This window comes from Elephas maximus, chromosome 23 (assembly GCF_024166365.1).
Source record: "Elephas maximus indicus isolate mEleMax1 chromosome 23, mEleMax1 primary haplotype, whole genome shotgun sequence".
Lineage (NCBI taxonomy): Eukaryota > Metazoa > Chordata > Mammalia > Proboscidea > Elephantidae > Elephas > Elephas maximus.
Window position 1 is genome coordinate 2,260,139 of NC_064841.1, and position 27,559 is coordinate 2,287,697.

General features: G+C 38.6%; 1 protein-coding gene across 1 annotated transcript in view; it reads right to left on the reverse strand.

The window, feature by feature from the left end:
- The window catches only part of RSRC1 (arginine and serine rich coiled-coil 1), a 382,940-nt gene that overhangs the window by 141,701 nt on the left and 213,680 nt on the right, over positions 1-27,559 (reverse strand). Inside the window, exon 6 of the mRNA XM_049867089.1 lies at positions 23,337-23,388. Coding sequence (XP_049723046.1) covers positions 23,337-23,388 — 52 coding nt within the window. The remainder of the gene's footprint in view (positions 1-23,336; positions 23,389-27,559) is intronic.

A 27,559-nucleotide genomic window follows, 5' to 3' on the forward strand; every position in this document is an offset into this window, starting at 1 on the left:
AGAGAAATCAGAGACAGAGTCTGCAGATAATTTACCTTGATTATTTTTGCTTTCAAGAGCTAAAAGTGATTTTCCAATCTCATAAATGAGCCTGTGACATAGTTAAAAGAGCTTATATCTCCATTTTATTGTGCCAAAAAACAAAAACAAAAACAAAAACACATTGTTAAGGGTTGTGTCTAAGAGCCCAACACTATTTAGCAGTAAGATCAGAATCAGATCGTCTGGTATATGTAAGTCAGGATCGGGTGGTCTGGGGTAGGTAGGTTGGGATCAGGTGGTCTGGTACAGGTAGGTCAGGATCAGGTGGTCTGGTGCAGGTAGGTCGGGATCAGGTGGTCTGGTACAGGCAGGTCAGGATCAGGTGGTCTGGTGCAGGTAGGTTGGGTTCAGATGGTCTGGTACAGGTGGGTTTGGTTCAGGTGGTCTGGTACAGGTAGGCTGGAATCAGGTGGTCTGGTACAGGTAGGCTGCGATCAGGTGGTCTGGTACAGGTAGGTTGGGATCAGGTGGTCTGGTACAGGTAGGCCGGGATCAGGTGGCCTGGTATAGGTGGGTCCGGGTCAGGTGGTCTGGTATAGGTAGGGCATTGCACAATTCTCATTCCATCCCACTTTCATGTCACCTGTCACCTCTGTAGGCCTCTGTGTACTCAATTTAAAATAATTTCATTCACAAAGCAGAAGATGCAGTCTGACTAGCAGACTCTCCCTCTGTCCTTCCCACGGATGGATCTTTGTCTTCAATCAGGTGGCTGATTAAATCCCACTTCAGAAAGGACTTCCCGGATCACTACTATATTGCCCTCTTCCACTAACAATCCCACTTTTAAAAACAATTTTAAAAATACCAATTCCTTAGAAGCCTGTCTTTCAAAACCACTAGGCAAAACTGAGAGACGACGAGCATTTTAAGCATTACTCACGAGTTGCAGCAGAAGGAATTAATTACCTCATGTGGAATAACTCTGAACCAATAAAGAGTACACAGAAGTGGACGCTACTATGTCACATGAAAATTATAAAGCATTTAGAGATTCTAATATATTCTTCCCATGAGTACATCAGAAACCACTAAATACAAAGTGTTTAATTCAAAATAAATGCTAAGAACTAAATACAAATTCCTTATTTTAATTCAAAACTGAGAATTATCTTTGGTGAACATATATATCATATTGTTAAACATGCTAGAGTCTTTCAACAAGATAACATTCCGTTAAAGTCTGTTTAGATGAAATGAATATACTAAATATACCGCATGGGAGTAGGGGATGCTAGCCTGGAACCTTTTGTGCAACATAAATTTTCCAACACAAGGTCTGATTAAACCTGAATATATGAGGGTTGGCTATCGAAGGAAATTAGGTGTATCTTACTTGGTTAAAAACCACAGGTCCAAATATCTGGGAGGGAGTTTTTCTTCCTAACTTGAAAAAAAAAAAAAACTTGAGGATGGGTAAAAAGGAGTAGAGAGAAAACACAGAGAGGACCAAACTTCCTCCCCTCCCCTTTCCTCTACTCTCCCCCATTCTCTTTTTTGCCACACTCTACCTCAGTTCCTATGTGAATTTATCCATCTCTAGGATCTAAATTAAATAGTAGTCCTATATGAAAAGTTTGGTTTTGGATATTTTGTGAACTGCGCGCATATAAACAGAAGCAATTAAGATGGGCTGCAACTGTGTGTACAGAGAATACATTCCCACTTACAACCACACAAAGAAAAAAATACTCAATTCATTTCAGTACTGTGATGACCAAATTTTTCCCTATATTCACAAAGCATAACACAGTAATGACCAATGTACACATAATAAAGTTGGTTTGATGTTTTCAATTAGAAGAACATGGAAATGGAAACCATAAGGTGTAAGAGACACATCCTGGATGATTATTTTCAGAACAATGGCCAACTCCAATTTGCTCTACTTTAAGCGTTGCTCATTAAAAATACTGGAGAAATTACTATAGAACAACACTCTGATATTTCCAGTAAGAAAAAGAGTCCAAATTTACTTTTAACTCCTAGTTTATGATTTAACTTGAATGGCTACATAAATACCTATTATACAGGTTACCAGTGACATTCATTCGTTTGACCAACCAATTATGACTAAGCAAAGGATTCTAACATCAGGGTACTGTGCTAGTTACCAGGGAATACAAAGTTGTGAGCCTTATAGCTTAACAGAGGGAATCCTGCATGTAAATGTTCTAATATAGAACTTATAATTGCTACAATATATGTAAAACAAAATTTTAGAAAACCAAATCCAACAATATATATTAAAAAAAAAATACATCATGTCTAAGTGGTGTTTTCCCAGGATCATATAAACAAGGTTAGTTAAACTTTTGAAAAGTTATCAATGAAATGCCACTTATCAGCAGACTAAGAAAGAAAATACGTAGGATTGCCTAAATAGATGCAGAAAAGGCATTTGACAAAATACAACACTTATTCCTGATTAAAACTCTAAGCAAACTTGGCAAAGAAGAAAAGTTCCTCAATCTGAAGAGGGTATCTATAAAAGGCCTACAGTTAACATCTTGCTTAATGGTAAAACACTGAATGCTTTGCCCCTAAGATCAGGGACAAATGAAGCCTATCTACTCTTACCACTTCTATTCAAAACTATACTGGGAGTTCTAGTCAGGGCAATAAAGTAAAAATAAAAATAAAAGGCATCTGGATTTGACAGGAGCAAATAAAACTTTTTATAGGTGACATGATTGTCTATATAGAAAGTCCCCCAAAATCTTCAAAAAACTAATAATTTCTGAGTTTAACAAAATTGCAGAATGCAAGTTTAATATTAAAAATTGCATTGTATTTCTAGATACTAGGAATGAGCAGTTAGAAATGGAAACTAAAAAAAAGACGTAATATTTATAATAGCACTCAAAAGCATAAAATAATTAGGAATAAACCTAACAAAATACATGTAAGATCTATTTGCTAAAAACTATAAAACACTGAAGAAAATAATCAAAGGCCTAAGTAAACAGAGAGTTACACCATGTTCATGCATCGGAAAACTTAGTATTGCTAAAATGTTGATTCTCCCCAAACTGAACTGTAGAGTCAATGTAGTTCTAATTGAAATACCAGCTGGATTTTTTTTGTGGAAATCAAAATGCGGGTTCTAAAATTTATATAGAAAGAAAAAAGAATTAGAATAATCAAAGCAATTCTTAAAAAAGAACAAAGAAGGTTGGTGAACCAAGTAGAGTAAATACAAAGAAGCCTTCATCAAGACACATTGTAACTAAACTCCTGAAGACTACAGACAAGGAAATAATCCTGAAAACAGCAAGAGAAAAACACAAACAATTCATAAGGCGTTGTCAATAAGATTACACGCCGACTTCTTCACAGAAACTTTGGAGGTCAGGAGGCAATGGAAAGATGTATACACACCAGTGAAAGAAAAGAACTATCAACCAAGAATTCTTTATTAGGCAAAACAATCCTCCAAAACCAAGGGTGTACTCGAGACATTCCCAGACAAGCAAAGTTGTGGGAAATCGTTACTACCAGACCTGCCACGCAAGAATTACTAAAAGGTGTCCTTTAAGGGGAAAGAAAAGAACACTAGACGACTATTCAATCCGGCACATGTGGAAGAAAACTAAAAACTAAATGGGAGATCTCCAGTAAAGGTAATGGTACACGCAAACGAAATGGCCTGTTGCAGGGTATTTTCAGTGGGTACATTCAGTTGTTGCATACTACATACTTCATATCATCAAATGTATAAGAAATAAGTACAAACTAAGCCTACTGGACACAGAATGTATAATTATAAGTGATACAATAACAGAGATGGGGGGGACAGAATGAGGGCTAGAATTTTAAAATGTTAATATTTTATGTTACTTACTATTTATATGTTAACTGTTGGCATCAAGGTAAAATAGGTCATCGTAAACATAAGATTTCAATTGTAATTTTCACGGTAACCACTAAATACTGTTTAAAGATATACACAGAAGGTAAGAAGGCAGAAAACCAAATAGATACAACACAAGAAAGCAACTTAACACAAACAACAAAATTGCAAGAAAGGTAGGGTAAAGAAATTATAAGACACACAAAAATCAAGTAACAAAATGACAGAAGTACGTTCTTTCTTATCGATAATTACCTTAAATGTAAAAGGATTAAACTCTCCATGCAAAAGGCAGAGAGTGGCAGAATAAATAAGAAAACATGACATCCATAAGCTGTCTACAAGAGAAACACCTTACACCCCAGGATATAAACAGACTGAAAATTAAAGACTGGAAAAGAATATTCCACGCAAATAAGAACCAGAAGACAGCGACGGTGACCATGTTTATATCAGACAAAATGATTTAAGTCAAAATCATTTTAAGAGATAAAGAAGGACATTATATATTAAAAAAGGGAGACAATCCATCAAGAAAATATAACAATCACAAATATATATGCATCCAAATGCACCAAAATATATCAAACAAACACTGAGGAAACTGAAAGGAGCAACAGACAACCCTACATTAACAGTACGAGACTTCAATACACCACTGTCAATACAGGACAGAACTTCAAGAAAGAAGATCACTAAGGATATAGAGGACTGTAACAACACCATGAACAGATCTAACAGACATATACAGAACTCTCCACGCAACATCAAAATGATACACATCCTTCTATAGTGCACATGTGACATTCTCCAGGATAAACCACATGTTATTATTTCCCAGGAATATAATTAAGGTTCATTTAACATTTAAAAACCAATCAATGAAATGCATCATATCAGTAGACTTAGGAAGAAAATACGAAGGATCATTTGAATAGATGCAGAAAAGGCATTTGACAAAATACAGTATTTATTCCTGATTAAAAATTAATGAAACAAGTCTCAACAAGTTTAAAAATACTAAAATGATACCAAGTATCTCCAACAAAAAAATACTAGAAGTCAATAACACAAGAAAAAATAGAAAACATATAAATACATGGAAACTAAATAATATACAATTAAACAACCAATGGGTCAAGGAAGAAATCAAGATGGAAATTAAAAAATACTTGGAGTTAAACAAAAATGAAAATACAACATACTAAAACCTATGGGATACAGCAAAGGCAGTCATCAGAGGGAAATTTATAGCCATAAATGCCTACATCAACAAAGAGGAAAGTTCTCAAATCAACAGTCTAATGCTACAACTTGAAGACCCAGAAAAAGAACAAACTAAGCCCAAAGTTACCAGAAGAAAGAAAATAATAAAGATCACAGCAGAAATAAATGAAACACAGACTAGAAAAACAATTGAGGAAATCAACAAAACCAGAGTTGATTCTTTGAAAACATCAAAAATTGACAAACCTTAAGCTAGAGTGACAAAAAAGTGAGAGGATTTAAACAACCAAAATAAGAAATAAAAATAGGAGACATTAAAACAGATCCAACAGAAATACAACGGGTCAAACAGAATATGTTAAGTCGTCCAATCTAAGAGCACAGAACATCTTTCCATATATTTAGATCTGCGTTAGTCTCCTGCAGCAATGTCGTATAGTTTTTATTGTATAAGTCCTTTACATTCCTGGTAGGTTTATTCCTAGGTATCTTATTCTTTTGCAGTGTTATCCAGTTTGTTATGATCCACACAGTCGAATGCCTTTGCATAGTCAATAAAACACAGGTAAACATCCTTCTGACATCAGCAATGATATCCCTGGTTCCACGTCCTCTTCTGAAACTGGCCTGAATTTCTGGCAGTTCCCTGTCGATATACTGCTGCAGTCATTTTGAATGATCTTCAGCAAAATTTTGCTTGCGTGTGATATTAATGATATTGTTCTATAATTTCCACATTCGGTTGGTTCACTTTCTTGGGAATAGGCATAAATATGGATCTCTTCCAGTCAGTTGGCCAGGAAGCTGTCTTCCATATTTCTCGGCAGAGACGAGTGAGGGAATTCCAGAACACTTAATTGTGCTCATGAGGAACCTTTACATAGATCAAGAGGCAGTTGTTCATACAGAACAAGGGGATACTGATTGGTTTAATGTCAGGAAAGGTGTGCATCAGGGTTATATTCTTTCACCATACCTATTTAATCTGTATGCTGAACAAAGAATACAAGAAGCTGGACTATATGAAGAAGAACGGGGCATCAGGATTGGAGGAAGACTCATTAACAACCTGCGTAATGCAGATGACACAACCTTGCTTGCTGAAAGTGAAGAAGACTTGAAGCACTTACTAATGAAGATCATAGGCCACAGCCTTCAGTATGGATTGCACCTCAACATAAAGAAAACAAAAATCCTCACAACTGGACCAATGAGCAACATCATGATAAATGGAGAAAAGACTGAAGTTGTCAAGGATTTCATTTTACTTGGATCCACAATCAACAGCCATGGAAGCAGCAGTCAAGAAATGAAAAGGTGCGTTGCATTGGGCAAATCTGCTGCAAAGGACCTCTCCAAAGTGTTGAAGAACAAAGATGTCACCCTGAAGACTAAGGTGCTCCTGACCCAAGCCATGGTATTTTCAATCGCATCATATGCATGTGAAAGCCGGACAATGAATAAGGAAGACCAAAGAAGAGTTGACACCTTTGAATCATGGTGTTGGCGAAGAATACTGAATATACCATGGACTGCCAAAAGAATGAACAAATCTGTCTTAGAAGTACAACCAGCATGCTTCTTAGAAGCAAGGATGGCGAGACCGCGTCTTACATACGTTGGACATGTTGTCAGGAGGGATCAGTCCCTGGAGAAGGACATCATGCTTGGCAGAGTACAGGGTCAGCGGAAAAGAGGAAGACCCTCAACGAGGTGGATTGACAGTGGCTGCAACCATGAGCTCAAGCATAACAATGATTGTAAGGATGGCGCAGGACCGGGCAGCGTTTCGTTCTATTGGGCATAGGGTCACTATGAGTCGGAACCAACTCGACGGCACCTAACAACAACAACAGCATCTTATTCTTTTAGATGTGATTGTAAAAAGAAATGCTTTCTTTTTACTGTGCTTTAGATGAAGGTTTACAAACTAATTTCTCATTAAACAATACACACTTTTTTTCTGTGACATTGGCTGCCAACCCCGCAATGCGTCAACACTCTCCCCTTCTTGACTTTGGGTTCCCTATTACCAGCTTTCTTGTCCCCTCCTGCTTTCTCGTCCTTGCCCCTGGGCTGGTTGCCCATTTAGTCTCGTTTTGTTGCATGGGCCTGTGTAATCTTTGGATGAAGGGTGAACCTCAGGAGTGACTTCATTACTGAGTTAAAAGGGTGTCTGGGGGCCATGCTCTTGGGGTTTCTCCAGTCTCTGTCAGACCAGTAAGTCTGGTCTTTTTTTGTGAGTTAGAATTTTGTTCTACATTTTTCTCCGGCTCTGTCTGGGGCCCTCTATTGTGATCCCTGCCAGAGCAACTGGTGGTGGCAGCCAGGCACCATCTAGTTGTGCTGGACTCAGTCTGGTGGAGGCCATGGTAGTTGTGGTCCATTAGTCCTTTGGACTAATCTTTTTGTCGCGTCTTTAGTTTTCTTCATTCTCCCTTGCTCCAGATGGGGTGGGACCAGTGGAGTATCTTACGTGGCCGCTCACAAGCTTTTAAGACCCCAGACACTACTTGCCAAAGTAGAATGTAGAGCATTTTCTTTATAAACTATGTTATGCCAATTGAGCTAGATGTTCCCCGAGACCATGGTCTCCAGCCCTCAGCCCTTGATTTCCTTTTCAGATTTCTCCTTGTTGGTGTACAGAAATCCAAAAAATTTGAAAACTTAGATGAAATGGACAAACATATAACCTACCTAAATTAACATAAAAGGAGGTAGAAAATCTCAACAGGCCCGTAACAAGAAAAGAGATTGAATCGGTAATCAAAAACTTTCCAACAACAACAAAAATTCTAGACCAGATGGTATCACTGGGGAGTTTTACCAAACATTCAGAGGAAAATTGACACCAATCCTATACAAGGTCCTACAAATTATAGAGGAGGAAGATATATCCTCTAACCTATTTTATGAAGCCAGCATTACCCTGATACCAAAGCCAGACAAAGATATCACAATTAAACTACAGACTATATGCCTCATGAATATACATGCAAAAATTCACAACAAAATACTAGCAAAAAGAATTCAACAACATATTAAGAGTTATACACCATGGCCAGGTGGGATTTATCCCAGGAATGCAAGGATGGTTCAACACTAGAAAATTAATCAATTTAATATACCATATTAATAGAATAAAAGGAAAGAACCACTTGATTATCTCACTAGACACAGAGAAGGCATTTGATAAAATCCAACACCTTTTCCTGATAAAAACTCTCAGCACGGCAGCAATAGGAAGAAAGTCCCTCAGCATGATTAAGGGCATATGTGAAAAACCGACAACCAACATTATAATCAATGGAGGAAGACTGAGAGCCTTCTCCTTGAGAACAGGAACAAGACAAGCATTGCCTCCTATCACCACTTCTATTCAATATCATACTGAAGTCCTAGCCAGAGCAGTAAGGCAAGAAAAAGAAATGAAAGGCATACAAATTGGAAAGGAAGAAGTAAAACTCTCTCTATTTGTAGACAACAAGATCCTATATATTAAAAATCCCAAAGAATCCACAAGAATGCTTCTAGAACCAAAAAAAAGAATTCAGCAAAGTTGCAGGATACAAGATCAAGACACAAAAATCAGTTGTGTTTCTATACACCAACAAGGAGAAATCCAAAAAGGAAATTAAAAAAAAAAATTACATTTACAATTGCATCAAAAAGAATGAAATACTTAGGAATAAACCTAAGCAGGAATGTAAAGGACTTACACAAAAACTATGAAGCATTGTTACAAGAGACTAAAACAGATCTAAATAACTGAAAGACATTCTATGCTCTTGGACTGGAAGACTTATGATTGTGAAAATGTCAACACTACCCCAAACAATCCACAAATTGAACACAATCCTGGTCAAAATTCCAACAGCATTTTTCACAGAAATGGAGAAACTAATCCTCAACTTTATATGGAAAGGCAAGAGGCACTGAATTGCCAAAGCAATTTTGAAGAAAAACAACAAAGTAGGAAGCCTCACAATTCCCGATTTCAAAGCACAGTACACAGCTACTGTAATTGAAACAGCCTGGTACTGGTTTGGAAACCCTGGTGGCGTAGTGGTTAAGAGCTAGGGCTGCTAACCAAAGGGTCAGCAGTTCGAATCTACCAGGTGCTCCCTGGAAACTCTTTGCGGCAGTTCTACTCTGTCCTATAGGGTCGCTATGAGTCAGAATTGACTCGATGGCGCTGGGTTTGGTTTGGTTTTTTGGTGGTACTGGTTTAATGATAGACTCATAAATCAATGGAACAGAACTGAGAGCCCAGAAATAAGTCCATACATCTACAGCTGAATGATTTTTAACAAGGGTACTAAGAACAGTCTGTTCAACAAATGGTGCTGAGAAAAATGGTTTTCCACATGCAGAAAAATGAAGCAAGATCCACGCTTCACCCCATACACAAAAACCAGTTCAGAATGGATCAAGGACCTACATGTCAAGTCTAAAACCATAAAGTTCTTTGAAGAACATACAGGAGCAAAGCTATGGGACTTAGTTTTTTTTTTTTTTTTAAATGGCAGATTAACAAATACAACAACAAATGTGCAAGCAGTAGAAGACAAAATAGGCAACTGGGACCTTGTAAAAATTAAATACTTAGGTTCATCAAAAAGACTTTATCAAAAGAGTGAAAAGACAACCTACAGATTGGGAAAAAATCTTTGGGAAAAGTTTATCTAACAATGGTCTAATATCCAAAATATATTTAAAACTACTAAAACTCAATAACAAAAAGGCAACCCAATCAAAAACGGGCAAAGGACATGAACAGACACTTCACCCAAGAGGTTATCAAGCAGCCAACGAACACATGAAAAGATGCTCATTGTCATTAGCCATTAGCAATGCAAATCAAAACTACAATGAACTACCACCTCACCCCTAGTAGAACAGCAACAATCAGAAAATAACACATGTTGGTGAGGATGTGGGGAAATCAGAACCCTTATGCACTACTTGTGGGCATGTAAAATAGAACCAAAAAAAATAAAAAGAGAACTACCACATGACCCAATAATTTCACTCCTAGGTCTACACCCTAGGGGCCTAACAGTAGCGACATGAGCAGACGTATACACATCCATGTTCGCTGCAGCATTATTCAAAACAGTAAGCAAAAGAAACAACCTAAGTGCCCATCAACACACAAATGAATAAACAAAATGTGGTACACTGATACAACGGAATACTATTCGCCAAAAAAAGAAACAAGTCCAGACAGATGCTACAACATGGATGAATCTCACAAAAGGACAGATACGGTATGATCTCACTTATATAAAATGACAAGAACAGGCAAATATATGGAGACCAATGGTTATTAATAATTGCTTGGGGTGGGAGAGGGGAGAGACAGGGAATCTTTCTCCTGGAAGTAGTGAGATTATATCTGTGGTGATGGGAAAACTGGCAACCATTAAGGGTGGTGGTTACACAACTTGACTGATCTAAGTGATATCACTAAGCTGTACACCAGAAAAGGGGAGAAACAGCAACTGCCGTGTTATATAATACTGCAACAACAACAGCAACCAAAAAGGTTGCAGTTGCTGATACTACTTAGGTACAAATACCTCGTAGGATTAGTTCTCTTAGTTCGAAGGATTAGGGTCATGGCTTCCTGGGACTCTCAGTTAATTGGCCTAATATTGTTTTTAAAGTTTCTGTTCTACACCTTAGTCCGGTGAGTAGTGCCTGGGGTCCTAAAAGCTTGCAAGCACCAAAAGCAAAGAAGTTTCTGGGATAAACTGAATGCTTCAAAGGTCAGCAGAGCAAGGGCGGGGGGTTGGGGACTATGGTTTAAGGGGACTTCTAAGTCAATTGGCAAAATAATTCTATTATGAAAACATTCTGCATCCCACTTTGAAATGTGGCATCTGGGGTCTTAAATGCTAACAAGTGGCCATCTAAGATGCATCAATTGGTCTCAACCCACCTGGATCAAAGGAGAATGAAGAACACCAAGGTCACACGATAACTATGAGCCCAAAAGACAGAAAGGGCCACATGAACCAGAGACTTACATCATCCTGAGACCAGAAGAACTAGATGGTGGCCGGCCACAACCGATGACTGCCCTGACAGGGAGCACAACAGAGAACCCCTGAGGGAGCAGGAGATCAGTGGGATGCAGACCCCAAATTCTCATAAAAAGACCAGACTTAATGGTCTGACTGAGACTAGAGGAATCCCGGCGGTCATGGTCCCCAAACCTTCTGTTGGCCCAGGATAGGAACCATTCCCGAAGACAACTCATCAGACATGGAAGGGACTGGACAATGGGTAGGAGAGAGATGCTGATGAAGAGTGAGCTACTTGTATCAGGTGGACACTTAAGACTGTGTTGGCATCTCCTGTCCGGAGGGGAGATAGGAGGGTAGAGAGGGTTAGAAACTGGCAAAATTGTCACGAAAGGAGAGACTGGAAGGGCTGACTCATTAGGGGGAGAGTAAGTGGGAGTATGGAGTAAGGTGTATATAAGCTTATATGTGACAGACTGACTTGATTTGTAAATGTTCACTTAAAGCTCAATAAAAACTATTAAAAAAAAAAAAAAAAGGCCTGCAAGCAACCATCCAAGATACAATGTTGTATTTTTACAAAAATAACATGCGCCCTCTGCACTGTTTCCTGACCATGCCCTAATCCGTGAGGCGCCCTCACAAGCACCGCCATGCCAATCCTCTTCCACATTTTGCTGTTAAAAAAAAGAAAAAACTAGCATAGTATATTCATGAAAATACCTCCTGGGGTGGGTGCAGCTGGCAAACAAATGTAGAAGGTGTGTGTTATTTGCATACGCACCCAATAAAATGGTTAAAATTAAAGACAAAAAACCAACGCCACCCAGTGATGTCAAGGGTATGGAGCAACAGAAGTGCACAAAGGTTCGCCCACTTTGGCAAACAGTCTGGCAGTTTCTTACCAAGTTAAAGCTACGCTTACTATACAGTAAAGCAATCCCATTCCTAAGTATTTACCCAATAGAAATGAAAATGTATGTTCACACACAGGCTTGTACTCAAATGTTCATAAAAGTTTTACTCATAAAAGCCATAAGCTGGACATAACCCATCTGTCTACCAGGTGGTGAACGGATAAATACGCTGGTACAGCAACACAGTGGACTACTACTCACCAATAAAAAGAATGACACTCGTAACTACGCGGCAAATCTGAAATGCGTACTATGACAAGTGAAAGGCTACAGAGGCCACAAAAGACTACGTACTGTATGATTCCATTTACACGGCATTCTAAAAATAGCAGAACTAGCGTGACGTAAAGCAGATTAGCAGTTGCTAAGATCTGGGGGGGAGGGCTGACTTCAAAGGGCTACGAGGGAATCTTCTAGAGTAATGAGAATGTTCTTCACCACGATTTTGGTGGTAGTTACATGACTGCATACATTTGTCAAAACCCACTGAATCTTATACAAAATACTGGGGAATTTTATCATATTTAAATCAAGCCTTTTCCAGACCACTTCAAGTTGTCTTCATAAATATAAAACAATGAGAAAACAAAGACAAGCCAAAAACAAAAAAACTTTTTTTTTTTATAGATATTGTGAATGGGAGCTCCCACCATGTATTCAAACTAATAATTGCTAGAATATAAACATTAAAACTTGATATAAATTGGACTTCCACAAAATTAAAACTTGCTCTGCCAAAGACCCTGTTAAGAGAATGACAAGACAAACCACAGACTGAGAGGAAATATTTTTTTTAAATCCTACCTCCCAGAGACAATGACCACTATTAACATTTGATGTACATCACCTGGACATTTTCCAATGTAAACAGTAACTTTTAGTAAAATCTAAACTAGGGTCAGAATTTTCATACTGTTTTAAGAGTCTCTTTTTCAAATTCCAAAATATACTGCACATATATTTCTATTTTAATAAATACACCCTGGTCACTGAAAAACAAAAAAAAGCCAGGCTATGCTATGATCCTCCAGCTGTGAGTGAACACCAAAAACTGCTGCGGCATAATTTTTGTTTGTTGCTGTTGCCATTAATTATTTGAACTTTTGTAAAACTTGTTTTTTAATTAATATATAACTCAATTAAAGTCACAGGTCTTGGATTTTCTAAGGAATATGTTTTCTACTTCTCCTAAAAAATATTCAAAGAAATTCTATACAAAAATAGAACAAAAATTTAACATTTTCAGGATGACGTGACATCTAAAAAATAACAACACTAAATAAACAATAATAAACGGATTTTTTGGTAGGGAAAAGAATTATTTGTTTCCATCAACTCTTTGTAAATTTAGGGAAATATGCTATACTCACACACCAAACGAGCCACTCTATTTAAACAGTTCTTTTTTTTTTTTTTTTAATGAAAGAAAAAAGAAACCCCAGGGTCTAAAATGTAATGAGTGATCCTATTAGTTCCACCAGACTAAAATCATACAGTCTACGTATGTGGTCTTTTCAGCCACATCTGTCACCAACCATTTTACACCACAAAATGCAAAATACTGAGCGATGATTTACTAGACGAGACCTGGGAAAGTACCCACCATTGGACTCACCCCTAAAAGAAAAACTGGCTTGTAGGAGGACAGGTAACAGAGTCCTTTGTAGAGCAAACTCAGGACTTAGCATTTTAGAATCGAGTCCTAATATAGTCCAAGCAACAAAGAGAAAACGAAAAAGAAGAAAAGCACTAAATATAACAGAAAAACAAAGCAAACATTAAAAATGACTTTCTTAAAATTCAAGTATTTTGCTTGGTTAGAAAACAAGAACCATTTATTAAAAAATATTTAAATATGGAATATATGTAAAGTACTTAAAAAACATAGTAAATGCTCAATAAATGGAACTCATTACTTCAACTACTTCATAAATCACATTTGATTACGCATTTTATATACTGATCTGCTATTCCTTTCAAAAACTCTTAGTTACACTAAAACGAAATTTTTACTTAACATAAAACACATAGTCTAGAAGAAATCTAAATTATCTCATTGACTTAACATCTGAAATCTACATGAATTACTTGTCAGTAAATTTGTTTACATAATGTCACTGTACTCTTATTAAAAAAAAAAAAAAAGACCTATAATTTCTCTTATAAGAAAAAGGTTGGGTTTTTTTCCCAAAATCTCTAATGGCTTAAATTAAGAAATATTAAAGTGTTTAATCCCCCAAAAACTCATTACGCAATTCTGCACTAAATTATTTACAGTAATTCTAAAACCACTGGAAATAAACTGCACCTCTGATAAACAAACAAGCACTCAAACCTCACACACTCGTCAGTCTTTGAACAACGAAGTCGGGGAAAATAAATTCACAGACACCCAAGTGAATTGGCAACTGTAAGTGACAGAAGTCCCCCTAAATCCCCTGTTTACACTGGGGATTAGTCGAGTAGATTTGGAGTTGCAAACTGAACAGTCCATGGTCAAGGGAACCTGCTCCCTGTCAGCCCGCAGGGCATAAGGACAAAGCTTGGTCCTGGTAGGAAGTGACCCATAAACGTATTCCTACCCAGGATTTACACAAAGCCAGTCTGCCTCACTGAAACTCCATATGACCATTAACTGGCCGCGAGGCCTGCCAGGAGGCCTAATTACAGGTCTACAGAGCCCAATAACAAAAGCTGAAGGGCTTTGGCCTAGGGATGATCTGCTTTTCACTGACTTGAGAGAGTCCATATAGAGGACCCAAAAGAAAGAGGTTTAGCTTTAAAAGTCTCCCCAGAGGTCCAGCATTATGCTCGAGTCTAGAAAGCCCACATGCAACATACTTCAGTTGGGCTTAAACACACCACCCTCTCGAAATTAACATTCAGCTACTGTCTGTTTAACATCTGCTCAAAGATGGCCAGTTGCTGTGATACTGTTAGACTCTCGCTGACAGCTTTCTTCCTACTAAATATTATCAGGAGAAAGTAACTGCCATTCAAATATAAATGTGTTACACGCTATAACAAATAACATACTTATAAAAAGCAATTATTTACTTAATTCTCTTTAGGAAGCACTAATTATATTTGTTTGGATTTTAACACAAAGCCAAAAACCACATTCATAACTAGAAACTGGAAGTCAAATTAACATTATCAATTTGATTTTGCGTTAAAGATACTCAATTTTATGTAGAATTTCTTAAGTTTGCATAAAATACGCTTAATGGGGAAAAAAGCTTTAACCAATTCCTGAGTCAATTAAATAATCTCTGGTTTTATTCATCTGTCCCTTTTGGAAAGCACCATGCTTAATTCTTGATAACTTTCTCAGCGCATACACATGCTGGCGTGAACAGGGTGTGTGGCTCCACCAACTCTGGAGATCTAATAAAAACTACTCGTACTTGCTCACATTTCTAGAACACTCAGGCTATGTGCCAGGTGCTGTTCTACACACTTTATTATAATAATTTCTTTGGATCTCATGACAGCTGTATGAAGTGTATACCATTACTGTTTCCATTTCATAAATGAAAAGACTGAGGGTCAGCAGGCTTTAAGAACTTTTCCACGGTTTCATCAGTAAATGGCAGAGCCCAGGAAACCACAGTACTGTATCACCTCTCATAGGAATGGCTAACATTTACTGAACACCCACCATGTACCAGGTACTGTGCTAAGTGCTTTATGAATGCCAATTCATCTAAACCCTGTAACAACAATCCCATTAGTTAGGTACCATTAGTGTCTCCATTTTACAGAGGAGGAAACTAAGGGACAGAAAAGGGGACATGATCTGCCCAGGGTCACAAAACCTGTCAGAGGAGCTGGTTATGAATCTAGGCTACCAACACACAGTCAAGCGGAAGCCCACATGGGTGAAATGAAGTTTGAAAACAATTTATTTATACGGAACATACATTAACTTTTCAACCACGTGCTCTATTTTTTAATATTCCCCTAATATGAAAGCCTCACTCATGATAAGTTAGCCCATTTCTCTGAGCCACAGATCAGTGGTTGGCTTTAAACCAGAATACCAGAGTGGGTTTCTGTGCTCCCAGAAACAATTTGGTGTTGTCAAGGCAATCTCATTTACAATTCTCAGAATCTCAGCTATTTAGAGTTAGACTGAACCTCAGAGAAGTGCTGGGATTTCCAAGATCACCTGGCTATGAAGAGGAGGGTCAGGATTTGGCTGAATCGAAACCAAACTAGTCACCGTTGAGTAGATTCCAACTCAAGGCAACCCCATGTTTTTCAGAGTAAAACTGCATTCCACAGGGTTTTCAGTGGCTGTGACCCTTCCGAAGTGGACCAGCAGGCCTTTTGTCCAGAGCACCTCTGGGTGGATTTAAACGGCCATCCTTTTGGTTAGCAGCCAAGTGTTTAACCATTTAACTCAGGGAGCCAGGACTTGTCTACCAGGTACTCAATGGGTACCTAAGAGAATAAAATCTCAACACACTGCAGAAGAACTGGGATAAAGAGCCCTGGTGGTGCAGTGGTAAAGCGCTCAGCTGCTAACGAAAAGGTCAGCAGTTCGAACTCACCAGACACTCTGCGGGAGAAAGATTTTGCGGTCTGCTCCTGTAAAGATTACAGCCTTGGAAACCCTATGGTGCAGTTCTGTGTCCTACAGGGTCACCATGAGTAGGAGCTGACCCCACAGCTAGGGCTGTGCTTTATTCCTAAGCACAGCTTATCATCTGGTCATGGCGTACGTCCGCGTATAACCAATCTACGTTTTTACAGTACATAATCAGCTTCTATCTCAGCAAGGGCCGTCAAAATGTCCGTCCCTAGTTAGGTTTAAGAATTACATAAGACAAAAACACTGGAGATCATAAAACATTACCCTAAGTTTTTCAGAGTTATCATAAATGTAGCTATTATAAACACTCTTTCCCTTTCTTTTTCTATATATATTTATACATATATACATACATATATATTAGGGTGGTTATGAGTCGGAATCAACTAGATGGCAGTGGGTATACATGAAAAAAGAACTTTTTTCCCTGACTTAATCTTTAATTCTTCTATATTATCAATAAAAAAAAATTATTTCAGAATTAAAGGCTTTTTCGAAGACAGAAATTATTTTCGTGTAAGGTAATCACAGAACTAAATCTAACAAACTCAAACCAACCAAAGCCCCTGCTGTTGCGGCGATTCCGATTCAGAGCGACCCTATAGGGCAGAGTAGAACTGTCCCATAGGGTTTCCAAGGCTGTGGTCTTCACGCAAGCAGACTCCCATATCTTTCTTCTGTGGAGCAGCTGGTGGGTTCAAACCGACCACCTTTCAGTTAGCAGCTGAGTGCTTTAACCACTGAACCCCCAGGTTTCCTTGACCTAACAAAAAAAAACTAAAAAAAAAAAACCAAGTATATGTTTGGGAACATTTTCTACAAGCCGGCAGAGCTCAGGGACTTGATCTCTAAGTAGAAATAGCGCAAGAGTCAGAAATCACTGGACTTGAGACAGTCCTGCCACTTAGGAACTATGTGATCTTTGACAAGTCACTTCAGTTTCCAGAATATTTGTAAAATGGAGTTAATTAGCTCTCCGTGCAGTGATGTGAGTCAAAGGATAAAAGACCATGAAAGTGCTTTGAAAACTATAAAGCAATACAAAGGGCTGTAGAAATACTCAGGAAATGAATGTATTATTACAAAAGAGATTTTATGATACAGCTGATTTACTCTATACACACTATTTCTTGTTACAACATTAGAGATAATTTTCATGGTTTCATGTGTCAAGAATTCTATTAAAAGTAAAATACTAAGGAGACTGTGGAGAAAATGGTATGCTGAAACCATGCTGTGAAAAGTGTTGTCTTCGGATGATGGAAAAATGTCTATGCTTTGGGAAAATCTCTCCCCCGTTTTCTTCTTCAGACCCTAACCATACTTGGAACAAGGTGATGCCATGTTTTTGCGGAAGTCTTGGATAAAGCTTGGAATGGTGCAGGAAGTCAGAGGTCGGTAACAGGCAACGTGACAATGACAAAGAAATCCCTACTGTCTTCCTTCCTGCTCCTGTGTGACAACCGCACTTACCATCTTCTCTGTCATGGACTACGTACAGCTTACATTTAAACACATTACTGTCACACGCCTTTTACTCTCGAAGCCCGGGAACTTTCCATACATTCGTTTTAAACTCTACCCAACATTAGGTAAAATGAACACTCCAGCATCTAAAGGTGTACTCGTCAGAGATCTGGATTTCTCCACAATGATTTATTCTCCAAAGATTAATGGCAGCATTTTACTTGGTATGGTACCACTACCAGAAAAAAAAAAAAAAAAAAAAACCCTTGTCGTCGAGCTGAGTGCGACTCATAGTGACCCTACAGGACAGAGTAGAACTGCCCCACAGGTACCACTACAGGTGTCATTAAAACTGCTGGGAAAGATGCAGAAATTTTAGGTATGTCTCCTGCCCTTCAGAAGCATATTCTTTCATTAGGAAGACACATCTAACACTCAGTAAACAATAAAATGTTAACATCAGCAGTGGATGAGTCAGTATCAGCACAAATGGTGTGCACAGACCAGGACTAAAAGAATCCAAAGAAGGAGGGAAAGGCTGTGTGCTGCAATGCCAGTGAAGTCAGTGGGAATTCGACATGACACAGGATTTAGTGTTTATAGAGCGGAAGAAGAAGGAGGAAGACATTGCTAGAAGAGAAAAAAACAAGAGCAAAGACTCCCAGGTAGAGAAGATGATGGGAACTCAAAGAACAATGAAAAGGAGTACAATGAGGGGCCTAGGAGAAAAAGCTAGAAGTCTGTGGCTACACTGCACAGACTTTGGACCTTAAGCACAGGTGTGTAAAACTGATGCTGTAAGCAACTGGGAGCTACCGATTAATTCTGAGCAAGGGGGCAGAGTGACCAAATGATGGCTTAGAGTCACCCAGCTTATTGCTAAGTGCTGTGCGGTCTGTTTTCAACTCACAGCAACGCCATAAGACAGAGTAGAACTGCCCCATAGGGTTTTCTAGGCTATAATCTTTACGGGAGCAGACTGCTAGGTCTTCACAGGAGCTGCTGGGTAGGTTCGAACTGCTGACCTTCCAGTTAGCAGATGAGTGCTTAACTATTGTGCCACCAGGGCTCTTTGAATCATCTAACAGTAGTGTCAAAAGAAGCATGTGGAAAAAAACTGGTAGCTACCATCGGCCAGGCTCTAGGCTAGGCCTTTCATGTGCTATGATATTTGCCCTCAAGATAACCCTACGAGGCAGCTATTATCCTCCCCACTTATAGATCAGGACGTTATGGTATGCAGAAGTCCCCAAACCGAAATCCTTTCAAACAGGTAACTTAGAGGTGTGACGTGGAGCATGAAGGCAGTAAGGAGCGGCAGAGGACTGGAAAATACACACATGTGCCATGACTGATAGAGAAACAACTGTTCTGGCTAAGTGATGAACATCAAGGTGCTCAAGGTCACAGAACTAGTAAGTGGTGGAAGCAGGCTCAGAACCTTCCACCACCCATGGCCCTCTCTCTGGATATGTGACACAACTGGAACAGGGGACTTCAACAGGTACTGCAATAACGTTTGGTGTCTAGACTAAGGGGATGGCAGCGGGGGAGGCAAGAAAGGAATAAACGTAAGAAATATTTCAAAATAAGAATCATTTAGCCTACGTGAGCGAATGACTATAAAGGAGCCAAAGACAAACATTTCAAGGTTTTGAACCTAGACAACCAAGACAGTGGTTTAAGTACCAAAAATAAAAAAGAAATCATGGCAAAAGGATTTTTAATTGAATTTTTTCTCAAAATCACAGGATAAATCATTAGCTGAGACTACAACTTGAAGATTCAGTTCTCATGTGTTTATACAATTTTGCAACGTTCCATGTTCTATGGCAATTAAAAAAAAAAAAAAACCTTCGATATAATCCTAACTTCGTATCGCCTTTGAATTAAAAGTTAAACAAAAGACATGGAATTCAATTGCAATTGTAAAGTAGCAATGAATACACAAAAAAAGATTCTATCTGAATCTGAAGACTTGAAATAGCAAAGTACAAAAATGTAAACAATTTACTGCAAGGAAAATACAATCATAATGAATGCAATCGAATCTCTGACTTCAAATTCATGTCTGATACAATAAGCATGACGTCCTACAGTTATACTGTGCTTAATATTATTTCACGTACATACACACCTTTTAAAAACAAACCACTAGTAATCATTGCTAAATGTTCTACATGTATTTTAATTCTCATCCAAAAACATTATTAAAGTTCACTAATATAATGAAGTTTTAATATAATAAATGACAATGTAATAGTTATTTATAAAACTTTTTTCCGGGACTCACAGCTACAGCAAAGGACTAAATTTCTATATATGACCCCAATCTGTCAGTTAAGGAGCCTGGTGGCACAACCTTTAAGCACTCGGCTGCTAACCAAAAGGTTTGCAGTTCAAACTCACCCAGCAGCTCCGGGGGAGAAAGAACTGAAGTTACACTTCTGTAAAGACTACAGCCAAGGAAACCCCACGGGACAGTTCTGCTTTGTCACACAGGGTCACTATGAGTCAGAGCCTATCTGACAGCACCCAGAAAGAACAACACAACATCAACCAGGTTCTGCGAACTGCGAGGCTGAAATAAACACTGCTCTGAAAGTCCAGCATAAGCCTGAAGTCTTTCCTGACCCGTTTTTAAAGTTCCAAAGTTGAGGGTGCTTTCCCTGGGGATGCAAGTCAGCTCTGATGTGGGAGAATGGGTGCTGCCAGGCCTGCCATCAACTTACCCCTCACCCTGAGGACTAGACTAGACCCTAACTGCCAGGCCTTCTCGTCAACTTACCCCTCACCCTGAGGACTAGAAGTGACCCTAACTGCCAGGCCTTGTCGTCAACTTACCCCTCACCCTGAGGACTAGACTAGACCCTAACTGCCAGGCCTTCCTTTCAAGCTACCCCTCACCCTTAGGACAAGACCCTGTCAGACATTCCCATCAAGCTGTCCTTAGCCTTAGGACTAGACTAGACTCTAACTTCGAGCCTTATCAGACTAGCAATCAAGCTCTTCTTATCTTCTCTCCCTTTATTTCATTTGCTTATTTTTAATAATACAACGAACACTTTTAATTCATCACCAGAATGTAAAACTAGAACCTTCACAATAAGTTCTGCTTTTACCAGTGTGCTCCTTCCCTACCCATTTGTCTGCCTCTCCTCGCCAAAGTCACTGTTTTTATTAAAAACAGTACTGGAAGTTTTTCAAAGTGGTGTAATATATTATGTCATATTATAAACAATATATTCATGGAACTGGCATCAAAAAGCAAAGTCCTGTAAAAACAGTAAATGAACCAGTGGCAGTAAAAAGTGGCACAATGCTTTTATAAAACAATTTAGGAAAACGCATGAAAAGCCACTAAAATATTATCTCTAACCTCATCAGCACGTTTCTACAGTAATCAATCCCACAAAAACAGTCTAAAATATGGACAAAACAATACTCAAGAGGACGTTCACTATAGTGTTAGTGACCATAGAGAAAAGCTGGAGAACACACAAATGTTCACTAAGAAAGAAGACGGTTAAATGGATCATGCTGGATCTAAGCTAAGGTCTGTCCCTTGCTTATCTAGGTCAATATAAGATTTTTCATTTGAAGATTGTCATAGTATTTTAAATACTCCTCCAATCCACAGAACCTAGCTCCTTATCCTTAATATAATTTAGAATGTTAAATTAAAAAAAATGAGGGGTGACAGCTGTGACCAGTATAGGCAAGTTACACGAGGTGCAGACTGGCAGATCTGTTTTATAACGTGCCTCAAAGTCACACGAAAAGACCAAGAAAACAGAATGACACCATGAAATAAAATTCCTTATTAACTACATTAACAGGAAAAAATATTTTCTGGGTGGTTAGATAACAAATATTTCCTTTTAAAGCAACAGTTTGTCACTACTGAAATTACAAACTGGGGACATTTTTAAAAAGCAAAATGCCACTGAATAAGAATGTAAAATACATCAATGATGGAGAACTGTGTTAATTAGCTTTATCCTACAGTATATTTATTTGTGAGTCAAAATACAAAAAACCCAGTAGAGCAACCAAAATTTGAAGAAATCATGTTTTCTATGTAATGAAAGATATAAATAAGATTAATGCATAAGATATAAGTAATTTTTAAAGCAACGTGGAGAGGTGTAGAGACTCCTGGTCAAAATTTAAATATTTGTTTATTAATTTTTGTCTTTACATGGCAAGTTATTTCTACAAGTGACTCACAAAGCCAGTATTTCATCCATAATGGTGTTCTCAATTTTTACACTGTACATACTCTGGGTAGGTGTGCAAGGAGCTCGTCTAAAAGAGCCCTGAATCAATACACACATATGTATTTTCTTAACACAGCTACTATCATTTGGTAGTCTGAAGTTACTTCTGATATTAAGATACAATTCTCATTTCCCAGTAAGTTGAAATTATGAATTCTTTACAGGTCTTTAAAAAGCAAATAATTGCAAGAAATATGTATTATTTCGGTGACATTATTCTAATCCTTCCTCAAGCTTTCTCTTAGCAACCTCTCACTTGCATAAATTACATACGTTTTTGAAGAGCATATTAAGATTCAGAATAAAACCAATCCTTAGAAAAGATAACATGGATCTTATACATTTTTTAAAAGGTAAAGTATTTAATGTCTACATGAATCTGAGTATGATGGCTAAAATCAAAGTCTTAGCATTATTATGCCACTGAGAAATAAAACAGTCTGCTGTAGCAAGAAAGGCCATGGTCAGTAATTGTCCTGAAATATGGCAGAACTAAGCAGCTTGCAGGGATAACCTGAGGGAAATCAGATAGGAAGGGATCGAGTGTGTGCAGCACTGGCTGTAACCGCAGTCAAGAAAAGGGAATTCAAAGCAAATCACTCATCTTTTCCTACCCCAGTGTCTATCATGTAAAGAAGAGCAGGGACGTTTTGTTTTCATGAAATAATAATAAAAATTAAAACTTAAAATTGAAGCCAGTTTTGTAAGCAAAAAGGCAAAGAATGGCCTTTTACCATTACACTGCACCAATAAATATTTCAGGTAACATAGAGCCATACATAAAATCCAGGTTTCAGAAATGTGTGAGGATATACGAAAATAAGAGTTTTTTTCTTTGACTCCCTTATAAGCATGCCATCCAGCTTGAGGTTTATTTAACTGTCACTGTATTTTCATTTAATAAAATTAATTGTCAACACTCACCAGCAGCTTCAAGAACCAGCTGTAGTCTGGCTTTGGCCTGTTCAGCTGGTGGCTAAAAAACAACCAAAAAAAGACATTTCAGGAAACTCAGAGAACTTAATATCAATATCTACCCATATCGTCACATAATTCCATCACAGCAGCTCAGAAGTCAAATCGCACTTTTCATCAATATGATGCCAGAATTAAGCTCTTTCACTTTTTTATTTTTTTAGTAGAAAAGGTTTGCTACCCAACATTGTACCAGTAAGCAATAACATAAATAACTGCTATTTTTTCCCTGGGTGAAGCAAATGGTTAAGGGTACAGCTACTAACCGAACGCTGGAGATTTGAATCCAACCAGAGACGCCCGGGAGAAAAGCACAGCTCTCCTCTGAAATACACCGGGTTGCCATGAGTTGGAATAGGCTCACTGGCAACTGGTTAAGCTTTTTTTTTCTTTTTCAATAAGGTAAACCCCACCGATTTAATAACATATATCCTCAAGTTGTGTTATTTCTTTGCATATGAGGTACCAAGTGACCTATCAGAATTTGAATAGTAACCTGACACCCAATACATCAGGCAATCCTTATCCTATACGTAAATATTGTTTGCTTTCCTGTGTTTGAAAGGAGCGTTTGTGGTGAAGACCAAGCACTGTGTGAGTCCCATGGTTTCAGTTCCTCCTAAGTGTCCTAAAATTGTTCCTCAGCAAACCCTGATCCAATACCAGTGATAATGCTGAAACTATACTATTTTTGTACCAGTGATTTCATTTCGAGATTTTTGGACAATGCATTGATGGTATCCAAAAGATAACACGGATTGTATCAAGGTTACGATCTTTTCATGAAAGATCTCTTAAAAACTGGTTTAATACTTAAGACTTTACTTCATAATCCATTCATAAAGATATCAGGATATAACAAAATCAGCCCACTTTTATATATGAAAACCATCATTTTATATACGATAATTCACTATTTGAACATTTTGCTGCTCTTGAAAACCACCACTTTAATCAAAACAATTAAATAATTGGATGAACTGAATGAAAGGAGTGAGGGAGGCTGGAGGCAAGGAGAGCAGTTAGAGGACAATGAAAGAAGCCAGGTTAGGGTAAGCTGGGCGGCAGCAGTGAGGGTGGGTGGGATGAATCAGAGTTGAGAAATATTTATTTGGTAAAACGAAGGGACCGACTGGACATGAGAGAAGGGGAAATTAACAAAAAGAGAACTCTGTCATATGTTTGCAGGGAAAAGTATGAAAGCAGGCTTTATAAAAATATGCAGTATTGAAAATACATGATGTATCAAATTAAAATATCAAAGCAAAACATCAATACAAAAAAAAAAAAAACCCAAACTTGTTGCTATTGAGTTGATTTCAACTCAGTGACCCTATAGGACAGAGCAGAACTGCCCCACAGGGTTTCTAACAGGCGCCTAGTGGATTCGAACTGTCGAACTTTTAGTTAGCAGCCACGGCTCTTAACCACTATGCCACCAGGGTTTCCAAAACAGCAATAGAACACTGTAATATCTACTGAATATAATCTCTAACAACAGCTATAAACTAAAACGTCTGTAGGGGTCAAGCAGTCAATGCAAACACTTATTATGATAAACGGCAACCAACTGTGACATCAGTACCAGGGGCCACAGGAAGTGTGGAGAACTGTGTACCACATGCCCCAGACAAAGGAAGCAGCTGATATCCAGCTTCCACCCATCATTCTCATGCAGAAATATAAGACCCCCGTTAAAAGAAAAATTTGCCGTCGGTCAATTCCGACTCATAGCTACCCTATAGGACAGAGTAGAACTGCCCCGCGGAGTTTCCAAGGAGTGCCTGGTAGATTCGAACTGCCAACATATTGGTTAGCAGCCCTAGTACATAACCACACGCCACCAGGGTTTCCAGTGTAAGACCAGGACTATAAAACTTGGTGATTTTTCACAAGAATTAAGCCACCATGAGAATCCAAGTGCAGAATACAGTACTTCTACAGGTCAGGTTAACCCAAGGCAGACAACTGTCCATCTGCTATATACCTACCACACACAGTGAGGCCTGGTGCTATGAACAATGTACCATGTACCTAGCACACACAGTGAGACCTGGTGCTGTGAACAATGTAACACATACCTACCACATTACAGCGAGACCTGGTGCTGTGAGCAATGTAACATGGACCTACCACACACAGTGAGACCTGGTGCTGTGAGCAATGTAACACACACCCACCACACACAGTGAGACCTGGTGCTGTGAACAATGTAACACAGACCTACCACACACAGTGAGACCTGGTGCTGTGAGCAATGTAACACACACCTACCACACACAGCGAGACCTGGTGCTGTGAGCAATGTAACATGGACCTTCCACACGGTGAGACCTGGTGCTGTGAGCAATGTAACACACACCTAGCACACACAGTGAGACCTGGTGCTGTGAACAATGTAACACATACCTACCACACACAGTGAGACCTGGTGCTGTGAGCAATGTAACATGGACCTACCACACACAGTGAGACCTGGTGCTGTGAACAATGTAATACGTACCTAGCACACACAGTGAGACCTGGTGCTGTGAACAATGTAACATGGACCTATCGCACACAGTGAGACCTGGTGCTGTGAGCAATGTAACACGGACCTACCACACACAGTGAGACCTGGTGCTGTGAGCAATGTAACACGGACCTACCACACACAGTGAGACCTGGTGCTGTGAACAATGTGATACGTACCTAGCACACACAGTGAGACCTGGTGCTGTGAACAATGTAACATGGACCTATCGCACACAGTGAGACCTGGTGCTGTGAGCAATGTAACACGGACCTACCACACACAGTGAGACCTGGTGCTGTGAGCAATGTAACACGGACCTACTGTGAGACCTGGTGCTGTGAACAGTATAACACGGACCTACTGTGAGACCTGGTGCTGTGAACAATGTAACCTAACTAGACCGACAAAGAAGGAGATGACGTTCTGACTAGCAGGTCCTAAGCAAGCTCAGAGTTGGGAAGCACACATTTCAGTGTCCTGGTAGGCAGTGTTCTTTGACAGGAAAATCTTAGATACTTTATTAGTTAAGATTGTTCACGAATAAGAGTTTTATGCATATTACAAGAAAATATTTTTAACTATTAAGAAATATTTAAGACACAGAAAAATGTGTACCCAACATCCAGTAAAATATTAACAATACAGTAAAGACTCTCAACCCACAAAATTCCCCTCAGCAGCATCTGCCTCACCCCATTTGTAACCACTAACTTGAAAACTTGCTGTTTACCATTCCTAAGATTCTTGGTGCTGATGTTTATGACAAAAACACTTGTGAAGACATATTTGTGTGGTGGATTAATTACTTTTGTGTCTAGCCTTTCTGCGTGGCCTTGTAACTCCCGCCAGGTGACTGGGCAGGACTCTGTAATAGGGTAATCGGGGCCTATCAAGGGGATTTACATTTAATGTGGTCACTGATATACTGGCTTTAACCTGCTACAATGCTATTTTCTATTTGTCCCCTTTTCCTGCCTCTCTCAGATCAAGTAATTTATGATTTCATTTTATATTCTTTGTTGATTTATTAGCTATAACTCTTTGTTGGGTCATTTTAGTTTTTGCTATAGAGTTTATAACACACATCTTTAATTTACCACCATCTATTTAAAAAAAATTTTTTTTATTTTTTTTATTTTCCTTATACCACTTCACATATCCTTCCAGTACCCTTATATAAAAAACCTTAGAGCAAGTACACTTCCATTTCTTCTCTCCTGGTCTCTATATCACTGTTGCCATTGCTGCCGTATATTGCTATAAACACAGGTCAACAAATTACCATACTTCTAGCTACATTTCATTTTCACAGTTAGTATAATTCTACCCCTTAGGCTCAAGGTCTAATCCTTGATATTACAAGTAGTTCTAAAGTAGATTTATCTTGCCTCTAGAACTTAGCACCAAGTTGGTTTTCATAAAGACCAATAAAAGAAAAATTGTATCAAACATTTCATCTAAAGTGTTAAAGGGACATGCAAAAACTTTTAAATGCTATTTTGTTTATTTAAAAAGCAGGGCCCCTGGTGGCACACAGTGGTTAAGCACTAGGCTGCTAATCAAAAGGTTAGCAGTTCAATACCACCAGCCTGCACTGCGCAAGAAAGACAGAGCAGTCAGACTCGGGAAAGATTTACAGCCTTGGAAACCCTTTGGG